General features: G+C 47.6%; 1 protein-coding gene across 1 annotated transcript in view; it reads left to right on the top strand.

Moving 5' to 3' along the window:
* The first annotated feature begins 10,159 nt into the window (after nt 1-10,159).
* SRSF4 (serine and arginine rich splicing factor 4) overlaps nt 10,160-13,617 on the top strand; it is a 28,731-nt gene continuing 25,273 nt past the window's right edge. The window contains exon 1 of the mRNA XM_069623004.1: nt 10,160-10,537. Within this exon, the coding sequence (XP_069479105.1) occupies nt 10,431-10,537 (107 nt within the window). The 5' untranslated portion in view covers nt 10,160-10,430. The remainder of the gene's footprint in view (nt 10,538-13,617) is intronic.

Below are 13,617 nucleotides of genomic sequence, written 5' to 3'. Positions count from 1 at the left end.
TGTCCCAGTCGACCTAAACCAAAGACTCAGGTTTTTCGCACAGCTTGACCCTAGAATTGGGGCCTGGATCGAGCGCTCTTTGTCAGACCCCAGACTCTGTTCCCGCGTTTGGCCGTGTTAGGCCCATTCAGTTACAGGCCACCCTTCAGCCTGGCACCATCCATCCAGTCACTATCATTATCGATTCAGGAGCCACAGGGAATTACATTGATATCACCGTAGCCCAAACACTGAACCTACCTTTAGTTAACAAAATCCGACCAGAACCTGTACAAGCAGTCGATGGAACTGCATTGACCACCGGTCCCATTAAACAACAAACAGCACCACTCATGTTAACAATCCAGTCCGTGCACAGTGAAACCATTCATTTCGATTTGATCGCCATGCCCCAGTTTGGGCTGATACTAGGGATACCCTGGTTACGGGACCATAACCATCATATCAATTGGGGAACGGGTCAGGTGCACTTCGAGTCGGAGCTATGCCAGAACTACTGCCTCCCTATGGTCAGAGAGGAAGGAACAGCTGGGTCAGTATCGGGGGCTATCGCCCATCTCAGGGTGTCAGACGACCTCGAATCTCTCCATATGGTGGGCATGGTTGCCGCTAATGTCCCCGCGGTATACCATTATTATGCTGAAGTCTTTGACCTGGGTTCTTCCGAGGTACTTCCCCCGCATCGCCCCTATGATTGTCCCATTGATCTAAGCCCTGGGATCCCAGTACCTGTGGCTCGAATCTATTCTCTGTCCCCATCCGAGGATCAAGCCCTTAAGGACTATATTACAAAATCCCTACGTTTGGGCCATATTAGACCCTCCAAATCATCAGCTGCCAGTCCAATCTTCTTCGTCCCGAAGAAGGAGGGCGATCTTCGTCCCTGTGTGGACTACCGACATCTCAATGCTATTACGGTTAAGAATCGGTATCCCATACCCCTTATCTCTCCCTTACTGGACCGCCTAACCAATGCTTCAGTTTTTTCCAAACTGGATCTACAGGGGGCGTATAACCTCGTTCGAATGCGCAAAGGGGACGAGTGGAAAACCGCCTTCTGTACACGATATGGTCTTTTCGAATACACTGTCATGCCTTTCGGGCTCTGCAATGCCCCAGCCACGTTCCAGCATTTCATGAATGATGTTTTTTGTGATATACTGGACGTGTTCGTGGTAGTATATTTAGATGATATACTCATCTTTTCGCATAGTCTGGAAGAACACGTACAACACGTCCGAGAAGTGCTCTCTCGCTTGAGGAAACACTCCTTATTCGCTAAACCTGAGAAATGCCAGTTTCATGTAGATAACATCGAATTCCTGGGGTTCAACATCACACCTGGTGGCCTGGCGATGAATTATTCCAAGGTACAAGCGGTCTTAGAATGGCCAACTCCGAAGACCCTAAAGGCCCTACAATCTTTCTTGGGTTTCTCCAACTTCTATCGCCGCTTTATCTCTGGGTTCTCTTGCATAGTGTCACCACTTACGTCCCTTACTAGCCCTCACACCCCTTTCGTCTGGACAGAGGTACACCAAAAGGCCTTTGAGGATCTAAAGACGGCCTTTACTACCGCTCCCGTATTGCAATATCCCGATTCCGAACGTCCATTTATTGTCGAGGCAGACGCCTCCTCATTTGCTCTAGGGGCAGTTCTGTCACAAACCTGTGCCTCCATTGGGCGTTTGCATCCCGTGGCCTACCACTCCCGTAAGTTTAGCTCCACGGAGGCCCATTACACCGTCACCGAGAAGGAGCTCCTGGCGGTTATGGACGCCTTTCGGGTTTGGCGACACCACCACCTGGGGGCGAAGCATAAAACCACTGTGTTTACCGACCATCAGAATCTGCAAGACCTAGCCTCCCTTAAGTGTGTGAATAGCAGACAGGTTAGGTGGCATCAGTTTTTTGCAGCCTTCGACTTCCAAATCAGGCATCGCTCTGGCATGGCTCACGGCAAGGCTGACGCGCTGTCTCGTTCTCCTGGGGGGGTTGCACTACCTGTCTTCCCGAGACACTCCTACCCCAAGGAAATGTTATCTGTACCTGTACACCCCCACTAGCGCTACTTGACACGATCCGTACTTGGGTACTGCCGCACCCCGATCAGGCATCAGAATGGGACCCTGTATTTTATGATGGATTACCTTATGTGCAAAACCGTCTAGTCCTACCCACCAGCGAAACCAGAAATATAGCCCTGGAGTGGTCCCACGACTCCCCTGTCAACGGCCACCCAGGTCAGGACCGTACTCTGAACCTCTTGAAACGCTGGTGCTGGTGGCCCTCCATGAAGCGGGACGTGGTACAGTACGTACAGACATGCTCAGTGTGTTCCCAGTGTAAACACCGCAGGGGCCGACCGGTGGGCCTCCTACGACCGCTACCCGTTCCACCGAGACTTTGGCACACTCTGATCATGGATTTTGTGACTGACCTTCCTAGGGTCCTGGGATTCGACACTATCTGGGTGGTGGTTGATACCTTCACTAAAATGGCCCGTTTTCTTCCCTGCCAGGGCATTCCATCAGCCCCTAAATTAGCGAACCTGTTTTTTGAGTCAATTTTTTGTTTTTTTGGCCTGCCATCGGTACTCATTTCGGATAGGGGTTCCCAGTCTACGTCCCGTTTTTGGCATGCCCTGACCGGCCTTCTCGGTATTGACACGCGCTACTCCTCTGCCTACCACCCAGAAACCGATGGTCAGACCGAAAGGACGAACCAGTCAATGGAACAATACCTGCGTTGTTTGACTCTGCAACTACAGACAAACTGGTTGCAGGCCCTCCGGTTTGCGGAGTTTGCCTACAACAATGCTGTCCATGCTTCCACCGGTTCCTCACCCTTTTATGCTTTGTATGGCCAGAATCCGCGGGTTTATCCCGTCCCAGATATCTCTTCGGCGGTCAATCCGGCCGCTGCTGCCTGCATTCGGGATATGTCCTCCGTTCATGCACAAACCATCACTCACCTCAGAGAGGCGCAGGCATCAATGAAGTCCCGGGCATACGCGACCCGGCCCCGGTATATTCTGTGGGGTCCCGGGTATGGTTATCCACCCGTCACCTTCGCTTGGTGGGTTGTCGGAAGCTGCTGCCCCGTTTCATTGGTCCCTACGTGGTTTCCTGAGTCATCAATCCCGTAGCTTACCGTCTGGTACTCCCGTCCTCTTGGCGCATACATCCCGTCTTTCACACATCCCTGCTCAAACCTTGTCTGGACACTTCCCGTCTTCGTTCCTCTCCTGCCCCGGTGTCCCTAGGTTCCCCTGATGTTTTCGAGGTTTCTGATATCCTGGGTTCCCGTCTCATTAGGGGTGGCTTGCAGTATTTAGTGGACTGGAAGGGTTATGGTCCGGAAGAGAGGTCCTGGGTTTCCGCTGCAGATGTCCAAGCCCCCCGTTTGGTGGCCCGATTCCATCTGGAACATCCTTCCTGCCCACATGGTTGTGGGCCTTTGGGAGGGGCCCTGTCATACCCTCTGCTCATTCCACTAGTGAACCCATGTCCCCTTCAGCCCGACTGACCCCACAACCCCCACAACTCACTTCACGTAACTCTCATGGTTTCCGGGGCTCACGTTGGCAATCCGGTTTGCACCCGCGGACGGGCGCAACATCGGCCCAAGGTTTGCACCCTGCATTCACGCCTGCAACCTTTTCTTCATTGGCAGTTGCCCTGGAGACTAGGAAGCAGCACGCTTCGAGGAACGCATCCTTGTCGCGTTGCCGTTTCCATCCATACACGTGACCCAGAGTCTCGGTCACGTGACACGTTCTCACTTCATGTGACCAGGAAGCGTTCAGTACAAAAGCTGTAATTTGCTTTCGTACCACGCTTCACAGCTGTTTTTTCTTCGGAAACTCTGTTTGGCTCTTGTGCTTCCTGTGTTTGCTCTTGGAAACTGTACTCGGCTTCGTCCCACGGATTGTGTTTGGATTACCCTTGGCTTTGGATTGGAACTTTGAAATTGCTACTTGCCTGCCGACCTCGGACCGTTTTATGGACTTACTTTTGGATTGCCCCTGGCCTTCGTCCTACTGACTCGGAATTCTACGGACTCTCCTGCTATCACGTGCTCTTGCCAAGTACTAAGTAACCCGCTCCAGGAACGAGCACAGGTGGGGTTTCTTTCCTGCTGCTTCCGTCGCATCTTGAACCTGTCTGCGTGAGCCCTGGAACCCTTCCACACCCCTAGGTTTCCCTCAGTACTTCTGACAACACTTGGTAAGGTCTCTTGTTTTACCTACCTTTGCACAAGTTATTCCTGCTTGCCTGGTATTTAACCTATATTTCTTTTCAGCTTCCTTGGGGTTTCCAGCACTCAGCGGCGTCAGATCTCTCCACCTGTGGCCTCAAGGGTTATACAGGGAGTAGCATTATATCTCCCTGTGTGACAGTTGGGGACGGAGGTCTCACATATCTGCACGACGATCAAGGTCTTACATTAAAGGGCACCACCATATTTGCTTTGTTAGTACGTTGTAAAAGATAGGCATAAACCGCTGCTTTAATAATATCACTCTGAGTAGGTTCTTTAGGAATTGAAGCTTGTTGTGTTGCCGCCGGTTGTAAAATATGCTTTGGTGGTAATTTAGATTTCGCACATGGGCCCTGTGAGGTTAGTTGGTCCGAGAAAGCCTGCGCATTATCATCCAAAGTGATAAGTTGGTTCAAAGGTGAGCGATTGATAGGTGGACCGCCTGGATTTTCAGTTTGTGTTATTGACAGTTGTTCTTCAGGCAAATCATCAACCACTGTAATTTGATCACAAGGAGCTTTTGCAGATTTGGTTAGATCAATTGAGGTAGTACATGGTGCAAAAAAGGCAGCTTTCATCGTTTTTCTAGTCGTTAAAAAGGGTTTGGTCATGAGATGTCGTGCCTTGCCTTTAGCGCAGGAGCGCTTGTTTAGAACATCCGGAACTACCTTTTTTACTTGACGCTTTTCAACTGGCTTGGTACTATCTACACTTATCCACGAGGAGTTGTGGGGGGCTGATGTTGGAGAATCAGATTCAATTGGGCAAATAACGTGTTCAAATAATGGTAATGCTTGTGTGGTATTAGATGGTAAAGCTGAAGATGCTGATATAGGTGGTATTACTGTGGCAATTTCTATTTCATCTAATTCATGACGTAAAGGAAGCAGTTTCTGGTGAGGATGAGATTTCATCCACATAACAATCTGGTCAATCTTTTCGGATTGTCTGTTGATTTTTGATTCAAGTGACTCAAAGAGTTTGAGTAAACTTTGAATTGTTGAGTTTACTGCCACTAGAGTGATTTCAATAAGACCTGGGTTTGAGTAGGTAATCGCTTTCTCTCTAGAAGAAGTTCGATGTCTAGGAGTTGGTAAGATATATGAGGCTGTTAAAAAGATAGTTGAATCCATTGAACATCGTTGGCGGTAATCAGGTGAAGCCGAATGAGGAGATGAATTGATTTCTCGACTACTTGTGTGTAATGAAGTTTTTAAAAAACTTCTTGATTGTCATCAGAGTCTGAGAGTTCCTCAATCTGATCTAACTGTTGCTTAGTAACTTTGTCTTTGTCAGTGATTTTAGTGGCCTGTAGCATTGTATCATCAGAAAGAGGAAGGACCTCTTTGTTTAGCAAATCTTCATGGGCTATAGGTGGACCTTGGGAAGGACAAGGTTCGGTTGAAGGATTTTCCATGCCGTCTGGCGGTATTATAGTTGTTAGCATTACAGATTCTCCATGATTTATTAATTTTGCTTAGGGTGAGGGTAACAGTGATATTGATGGGCTTGAGTCGCATAATTCGCTGGGTCTTGACAATCCTCCTGAATCGTTGTGGCAAGGGAGTTGGAAGCTGGTTGTAAATCAGTTGGCGTACCATCCGCGGTCATGATTTTCAGTGGGGGACAAAATTGCCTGATGTCCTTACTCGAGGTTGGAGTTTTCGCTCGAATTTTAGATCGAGGAGTAAGAGTAATCTATGTACATGAAGACACTGTGCGCATTTTGTCTTTAGTTTTACTTGCGGAAGGGCGTAACGGAGTGCCTGCTTGTGGAATTGTGTTCGGCATGTTTGATTTAAGGGTGTGAGGTTGCATAAATTACAATAAGAAATCCTTCCTAGTTGCTTGTTAAATACTCACTTTAAGTAGCAATGAAATAACAATAACAATGAAACGAATGTATTAGGAACTAGACTTGGATTGTGAAGTCTAGTGCACAAAGGACACAGGGGAAATGGTTAAGACACCCCAAATGTAACAATCATGTTGTTATTAACGTTGCATTCATCTTGTGCAAGTGACTAGAATCTTGAGATGGAATGCAGGGCTTAGAATGTTTATCTATGAGTGAGTTCCAGGTTTGTTATTTGCAAGGATGTAAGCCCTGAGAGAGGATGCCGGTGGGTGTCCTATGTCCCCTTTTACTTACCTGACTCTAAGAACTGTATTTGGTGTACCTAAACTTAAGTAAATAAGTTAACAGTTCACTGGAGTGTCAGAGTCATTTGTGGCCAAACCCTGAATTCAACACTGGCGACGAGGATGGGATCTGGCTGTGCTGGGGGGACAGCGAGACACCCACCGCCCCCCCCTCTGAGAAGTGATCCTCTCTCAGGTAAGAGCGCTGGATGGCTGTCAGACACTGCAAGTGCAGTGAGGGCAATTGAGGTCCAGACAGAGGTGCTACAGAGGCAGAGGGGGCAAGAAAGGCCCAGACAGAGGTGCTACGAAGGCACTGGAATAACAGAGCAGCTATGGATGTAAAGGTGCTGCATGAGGCAGTGGAGAGGTTCTGCCAGGGCAGTGAGGCGCTACAATGGGCAATGAGATGTTGCAGAGGCAGTGAGGCGCTGCATGAAGAGGTGCTGCGAGGGCAGTTAGGCGCTGCAACAGGCAGTGAAGAGGCGCTGCAGAGACAGTGAAGCGCTGCTAGGGGCAGTGAGATGCTACAGAGGCAGTGAGGCGCTGCATGAAGAAGTGCTGCAAGGGCAGTGAGGTGCTGCAACAGGCAGTGAAGACGCGCTGCAGGGGCAGTGAGGTGCTGAGTTAGGCAGTGAAGAGGTGCTGCGTGAGGCAGTGAAGAGGTGCTGCATGAGGCAGTGAAGAGATTCTGCAAGGGCAGTGAGGCACTGCAAGATGCAGTTAAGAGGTGCTGCAAGAGGCAGTGAGTGGTCGCTGCAGAGGCTGTGAAGTGCTGCATGGTGCAGTGAAGAGGTGAGGCGCTGCGAGGGCAGTGAAGAGGCACTGCATAGGGAGTGAAGAGGCACTTCAGTGACAAGGGTGTGCTGCAAAGGGCAGTGGGGACAAGAAGTTCTAGTGTTGAAAGGTACAATGGTCTGCTGTAAAGTGCAGTGGGCTCTGTGAGACTTATGGTTATTAGAAGGAGCTGTGAAGTTCATTGGAGCAGCAAGGTTCATTCATTCATTGGCATGGTGAAGTTCAAGGTGGCAGTCTCTCATAAAGCATTTAAGAGAATTGAGACTGTACAAACATTCAGAAGAGTTGGAAGTTGTTAATGGATCTAGGAGGGGCCTGGGGCCCATGGACTGTGCAAACATCTGTTGCGCCAAGGCTACAAGCTATTGGTCATAGTGAAGGCAGCGGAGATCACTGACAAAGTTATCCGATGTCAGCGCTTACCTTTGACTGGAACCGAAGGTTGCTGCGGTTGGCTTGAGTGGAGTCCTGGAGTTCGGCATGAGTGCTGCAGCGGGAGGCCTTACTCAGTTATGAAGTTTGATGGGGATGGGAGCTCTGTGTTCCTCCGTTACTCTCTATGCAATGGTGAAGTAGGAGAGAATGCAGAGGTGCTGGCGATTAGAGTTGAGATACTAGAGCTGATATATATTAGTTTATTAGAGTGATGTTGTAGGTACATGTCTCTCTCTTTAATTGAGTTATGTAGTTTAACATATTTTTCTCCACAGGAGGACTTTTGACATTTTTATGCATGGATGGACTTTTGATGTTAATAGATTTTTGCAAACGATGTTAGAAAGCAATCCTGCATTTAGTTTTAATGTGCACTGAACTGCTACACAGCTTACCATGGCTGAATGTCAGGCCTCTGTTGGATAAGGCACTTTAATGAAGTGAATGTGTAGTGAAAACTACTATAGTGTTAAGGATATAGAATGTCTAACAAGAATGTTTAAACAAAAAAATTCTTTCAACATGTGGATATTAAGGCTTAAAAGTTGGTGCGCACTGTTTAGTTTTTGCTTTGACACACGTGTGATGTTTGAATGAGTGTCAAAGCAAGTGTTTTTGGGAAATGGTTCTTTAACCATACATTTTCCCACAGACACATTATCAGTATGGGCCCTGCAGGCTTGAATTTTGGACATTGATGGGGCATTTCCTTTACTTGGTTACCATGTTCAATGCTCAGTTGTCCTATATGGTATGTGTGTGGGGAATGGTGTGGTTGTTGACTCAGGTATAAGGTCAACGTTATAGTGTTTATATGTTGCATGAATAGTGTTTGCACAGTTTGTAAGGGAACGGGTGGTTCCTAGGGTGTGGTGCCAAAGGTGTTGAGATAACAGTTTACAAGGGAAATGTTGTTCCTAGACTTTGGTGCCATTGTTTTGGCATATGTTGGTAGACATGTATGCGGTGATGTGTGAGTGAAATAAGATATTAAGGTTTTGAGTGTTTATTAAATCTTCATTAGAGTTTTAAGTTGATAACAGTGTTCATCATTAGCTGTTCTATGTAGGCAGATTAATATGTTCTCTCCACAGGTGGACTTTTAATTTTAATCCACAGATGGACATTGATGTTAATGTTAAAAGATTTTGAAGTGGTGACAGGGTCTAAACCTTTTGGAGTTGGTTGTGGTTATATATGAAATGCTTTGAATAATCTTTTGTTTTTTAGGTGGGACTTTACTGGACAAATCTTTTGATGAAATATTCATCTTGCCACCGATACTTTACTGTTCTTGTTGTTGTCCCTATAGGGGAAAGATGTGTTGTGATTAACTTTGCATTCATCTTGTGCAAGTGACTAGAATCTTGAGATGGAATGCAGGGCTTAGAATGTTTATCTATGAGTGAGTTCCAGGTTTGTTAGTTGCAAGGATGTAAGCCCTGAGAGAGGATGCCGGTGGGTGTCCTATGTCCCCTTTTACTTACCTGACTCTAAGAACTGTATTTGGTGTACCTAAACTTAAGTAAATAAGTTAACAGTTCACTGGAGTGTCAGAGTCATTTGTGGCCAAACCCTGAACTCAACAAACCACAAAAAAGAATACTACAATTATAATTTTTAACAAAAATGAACAGAGATTTCCCGACCTCAGAACCGCAGTTCTGCGGCTAAGCGGCAAAGCGGGACTTGAGGGGACTTGCTTGGGTGCAAGTCCCCTCAAGTAAGCAAAGCCTAAACAATAAAAAGTAAATAGTGTTTAGTAAATAGTTTGATAGTAGAACTATCTTAAAGTCACTGATGATGATTCACCTTGTGGGTGTAGAAGTCCGTTAGTTTAAATCCGAGTGGAATGGAATCCAAAATGCACACGGTGAGCAAGAAAGCGTCCCAGGAGCAGCAACAGCAGAGTCTTGCGGCAACGCGGGACTTGAAGGGACGTGCTTGGGTGCGCATGGATCATGTACAATGTAACAGAAGTGACGGTGTACCAGAGAAAGGGAATGATTAACATAGGTCTCAATCCAGAGGAAGATCAAGATCCCTATAAAGATCATGTAATGTACTAAGTTCTGTATTCCTACTTGTTAATGTAAAAGAGGAAGATGTATCACATCCTGTTTCGCGCGCTTGTCTTGCTCCATGTGACCAGCACAAGCCACCAAATGTTCTGAGGACGATGGTTGGGACCAGAGAGAGGCTCCCGCTCTGCACCCCCAACTGCTCTCTCCCTCTGCCCCTTAACCATTAATAAAGACAGAAACTTAACTCTTTGTCTGGGCGTTATTTTCCTCTTTACAATAACCTTTTTTAATTAGTTCAAAACTCAGTTTACTTTGTATTGTTTAGATATTTATCTTCTGAGACTTCTTATATTTTCTACTTACAATTATTATATTTACTTTACTGTAATTACCACATATGTGTATCACGTGTCTCCGATCTTATTCAACAATTTCATAAAAGGGAATCAAATCTAAAAGAAAATGTCTGTTTTCTATTCTATCTCCCGACAAGCTTCTTGAATAGTGCGCTTTCTTCGCATGCTAATTTTTCGTTGTGCGTAACATTGACGCTAGACTCCGCCTCCCCATGACGTTGAGACGTACTATAAATAGTGTGACGTCACGCGCAACGCCGTCGGACGGACGCCGGAGGGGAGCGCGAGGAGAGGAGTTGAGCGCGCGGCTTGCATCGGATTCTCGAAAGTAATCCTTGTACCACCCCAGCAACCAGATTATCCGTGCCGGCGACGTCCGGCCAAGCACTCAGCCAGTCTGGATCGCCGCGCTATGCCGCGCGTCTACATAGGACGCCTCAGCTACCAGGCCCGGGAGCGTGATGTGGAGCGATTCTTCAAGGGCTATGGTAAAATCGTGGAAGTGGACCTGAAAAACGGGTAAGCAGTCGGGCCCGTGGGGTGGATGGGTGGGGGGAGGGTTTCCGAAATGCGCCACCAGCTTCGGGCTTCTGCTCTAGTTAGTAGGCCCTGGCGTCGGACGCATGCGTCGGCCGCATGCGTCGGCGTTCGTGTGTTCTTAATGCGCACGCGCATTGGGGTTCATGTAGGTTTTTGTCTTGCAGGAATGTTGCTTCCAAACAGTGGCCTCTCGGTGTCAATATCCCGCGCTCGTTGCATGTTCAATACGCAGAAACCGCCCCCACGTGTGTGAGCACCCGTGGATTTCCCATGCGTGCGCCCTAAAACGTGTAGTTGGCATGATGCCAACTGGTACCACGATGTCGGCCACATACCATATGTGGCAAATCGGAAGGATCAGTAGCGCTACTTAACAATTGAACCTGGCTATTTTCTGCCTGTAGGGACCCTGATGCGGAGGAGAGCATATGGAGACCTGCTGTTTGAGCAATGAAACATGAGACACATTGCCACCCGGAGAACCTTTTAAAAAGAGAATAGCATAACTGCCAATTGCTAGTCGTAGAATAGCATATTGTTCGTTTTATTTTTGCACGCCGGTGATACGGTTCCCCATTTACACGATTCTTTGAGCTGCCTCGTATATCGACGCTTGGACTCAACCTTGTCCAGAGCGTTGGGGTGACTACTGAATGTTTCCATTATGCATTTTGTGCTAACTGTAATAAGCAACAAGGCGGTTGGATCTTTGAGATCTTGACCCGATTAGAAAGGTGGCCTTTCGAGTCTACCGCTCAAGACGTAAAGACATTGGGGTCTTCCATGTTCTCCGCGCCGAGCGGTGGGGTTATAAATGGGACTGCTTCTATTCCCCCTGATGTTTACCTAATGTTTCTATTAAGACCAGATGGTCGTGTGTGCTAAAAGTATCCCCTAGTAGCTGTTGGTGCCAGGAATAGCTTCCAGCTATTTCAAACCATTCGCCGTTCGAAACATGCAGGTAGCGCCGTTTTCTATTCGCTTAGTCAATTGTCACTAGCCAATGGCAAGGCACATTATGCGCACTGAAGTTACGCAATGAGGACATTATCTCAACGCCCCGTTTCGAACGTGCGTGTTTATTTGGTAATGTCTTGTGTGGGGAGCTGTGTGCGTTACATGCCCCCTATTTCGCTTCGACATGACTGGAGGAGGCACATCCTCCATAAAGTGTGACATTGCAATATTTTTCCTAATCCACGTGCTTCTGGGAATAGGCATTTTGCCATACACAGTACAGAGGCTGTCCGATTGTCTGCCTGCTGTCGGAATATTGCAACACGGTTGGTCAGTTTTGTGCCCCCACACGCCCCCTCGCATTGGTAGGCGGTACTTGGACAGCATGGCGATGCAAATTCCGCCTATTTAACGAAACTGGAAAGAAGTTGAGTCATCGCTGAGTGCGATTTCACTGCACCTGAAGAAAAACGTTAGTGAAAGAGATCAGATATCTCCTAACCCATAGGACTATGTGTTAGCCACCAGAAAGGCAGAATTCAGAGTTGACACTTTATATCCGTCTACTAAACTGATTCGAATGGTGACACCTGTACAGTTGTATGGCAGGCTCCCTCTGGGTAACACAACATAGGTGATGGTTGTAAGATTTAAAATTAACCTTAAACCTGTGTCAATTGCTCTGGTTCACTGTTGCATGTCTGCCAAGTTATTACAGAAAGGGCAAAGGCCATATGCAAATCGGCCTTGGTCCAGCCCAAACTATAGGTAGTATCTCTTCTGCATGAGACCGCAAGCATCCCTGGACCTGTTTCGCCATCAGTGAGTAGCTTGGGTCTCTATACCCACGACCGCGCATACACGTTGCGCTCGGGTTGACGCAGCAAAACAATGGGGTGGCTTGAAGTGTTAAAATGAATCTTAAACCTCTCATTATTGCCCTGGGCAACCCTCCAGGCCATCATTCTTCGCCTGCCAAACCATTACAGAAATGGGAAAGATGAGGCTTGATAACCACCCCCAAGGGGGCAGTCCAGCCCTCGGTAGACCATTGACTGCAGTGATGGCAGAGCTCTTCAGCCATCTTTCAAGCATATTATCACTGTCTGTAGATTCAGGTTCTCTAATTGCCTGCAAGACTGCCATGTGCTGCTAAAGTTGTGCTCTATCCCCCTGGACAGGTCCCAATGGGTGCAACCCCACCGTTTGAAGGCCCCTGTCCTAAACCGATAACACATTTCATGAAGAATTTGCATGGACACTGGAGACATGGGACATTTGAGAGCCTGTGCCAACAGTTTCAAATCCTGTACATGGGTTGTCTTGTAAAGTTGACTTCTACCAGTAATGTTGGGTTTGCTACACATGGGTCTGTAAGAGGCCTGGTTGGTGGAGGCTGGTAGTGGGAAGGAGACGGCTGCATACATCTGTTGGTGGGTGCAGTTTCAGAAGTCTGGTGCTCTCCCATGCAAAGTTACCTTAAAGGTAGATTCCAGAGTATGGTCAGTGCCTTTTCCTCCTGAAGCTAGGAACTAGTGCTAAAGCGACTCTGTTGTACCTTGGGGACTTGGATTGTGCGTAGTGCGGGAATTTCCTAGTAAATGCAACATGATCATCATGTTCCTACGACCATCCAAATGCCTGGGAGGTATCTGCCCGGCTTCCATAATCAAAGAAGCAGCAAGAAACTTTGCCCCATTCAACTCCACCTTTTTCAACAACACCTTCAAATCCTGCTCAGTACCCTGCAATCTCAAAGATGCCTGGGTAATACCCCGAATTTAGGGGAAAAAAAGCCTACCCTAGAGCCGAAATCTCGACCAACCATAGGTCCATCGTTTTTCTCCTCAGGACCTTAAACAAAGCCGCATACATCCAGATCCAAGCATCTGGTTACCGCCAGTCGGGCTTCAGGCACGGGACAGACGGTCCTTATAGGCCTTAATAACCAACTAGACGATCAGGCGGATCATGGCGGAGCATCCATCCTCCCTGACCTGTCCTCCGCATTCGACCTGGTAAACCATAATGTCCTTAGCAATCAGCTGCTCGCTTTTCTAATGACCCCACCTTCTGGATAACATCATTCCTGGGCAAAAGGA

Source organism: Ambystoma mexicanum, chromosome 11, assembly GCF_040938575.1.
Source record: "Ambystoma mexicanum isolate Mex_15411 chromosome 11, UKY_AmexF1_1, whole genome shotgun sequence".
Classification (NCBI taxonomy): Eukaryota; Metazoa; Chordata; class Amphibia; order Caudata; family Ambystomatidae; genus Ambystoma; species Ambystoma mexicanum.
This window is presented reverse-complemented; position numbering and strand designations above follow the sequence as displayed.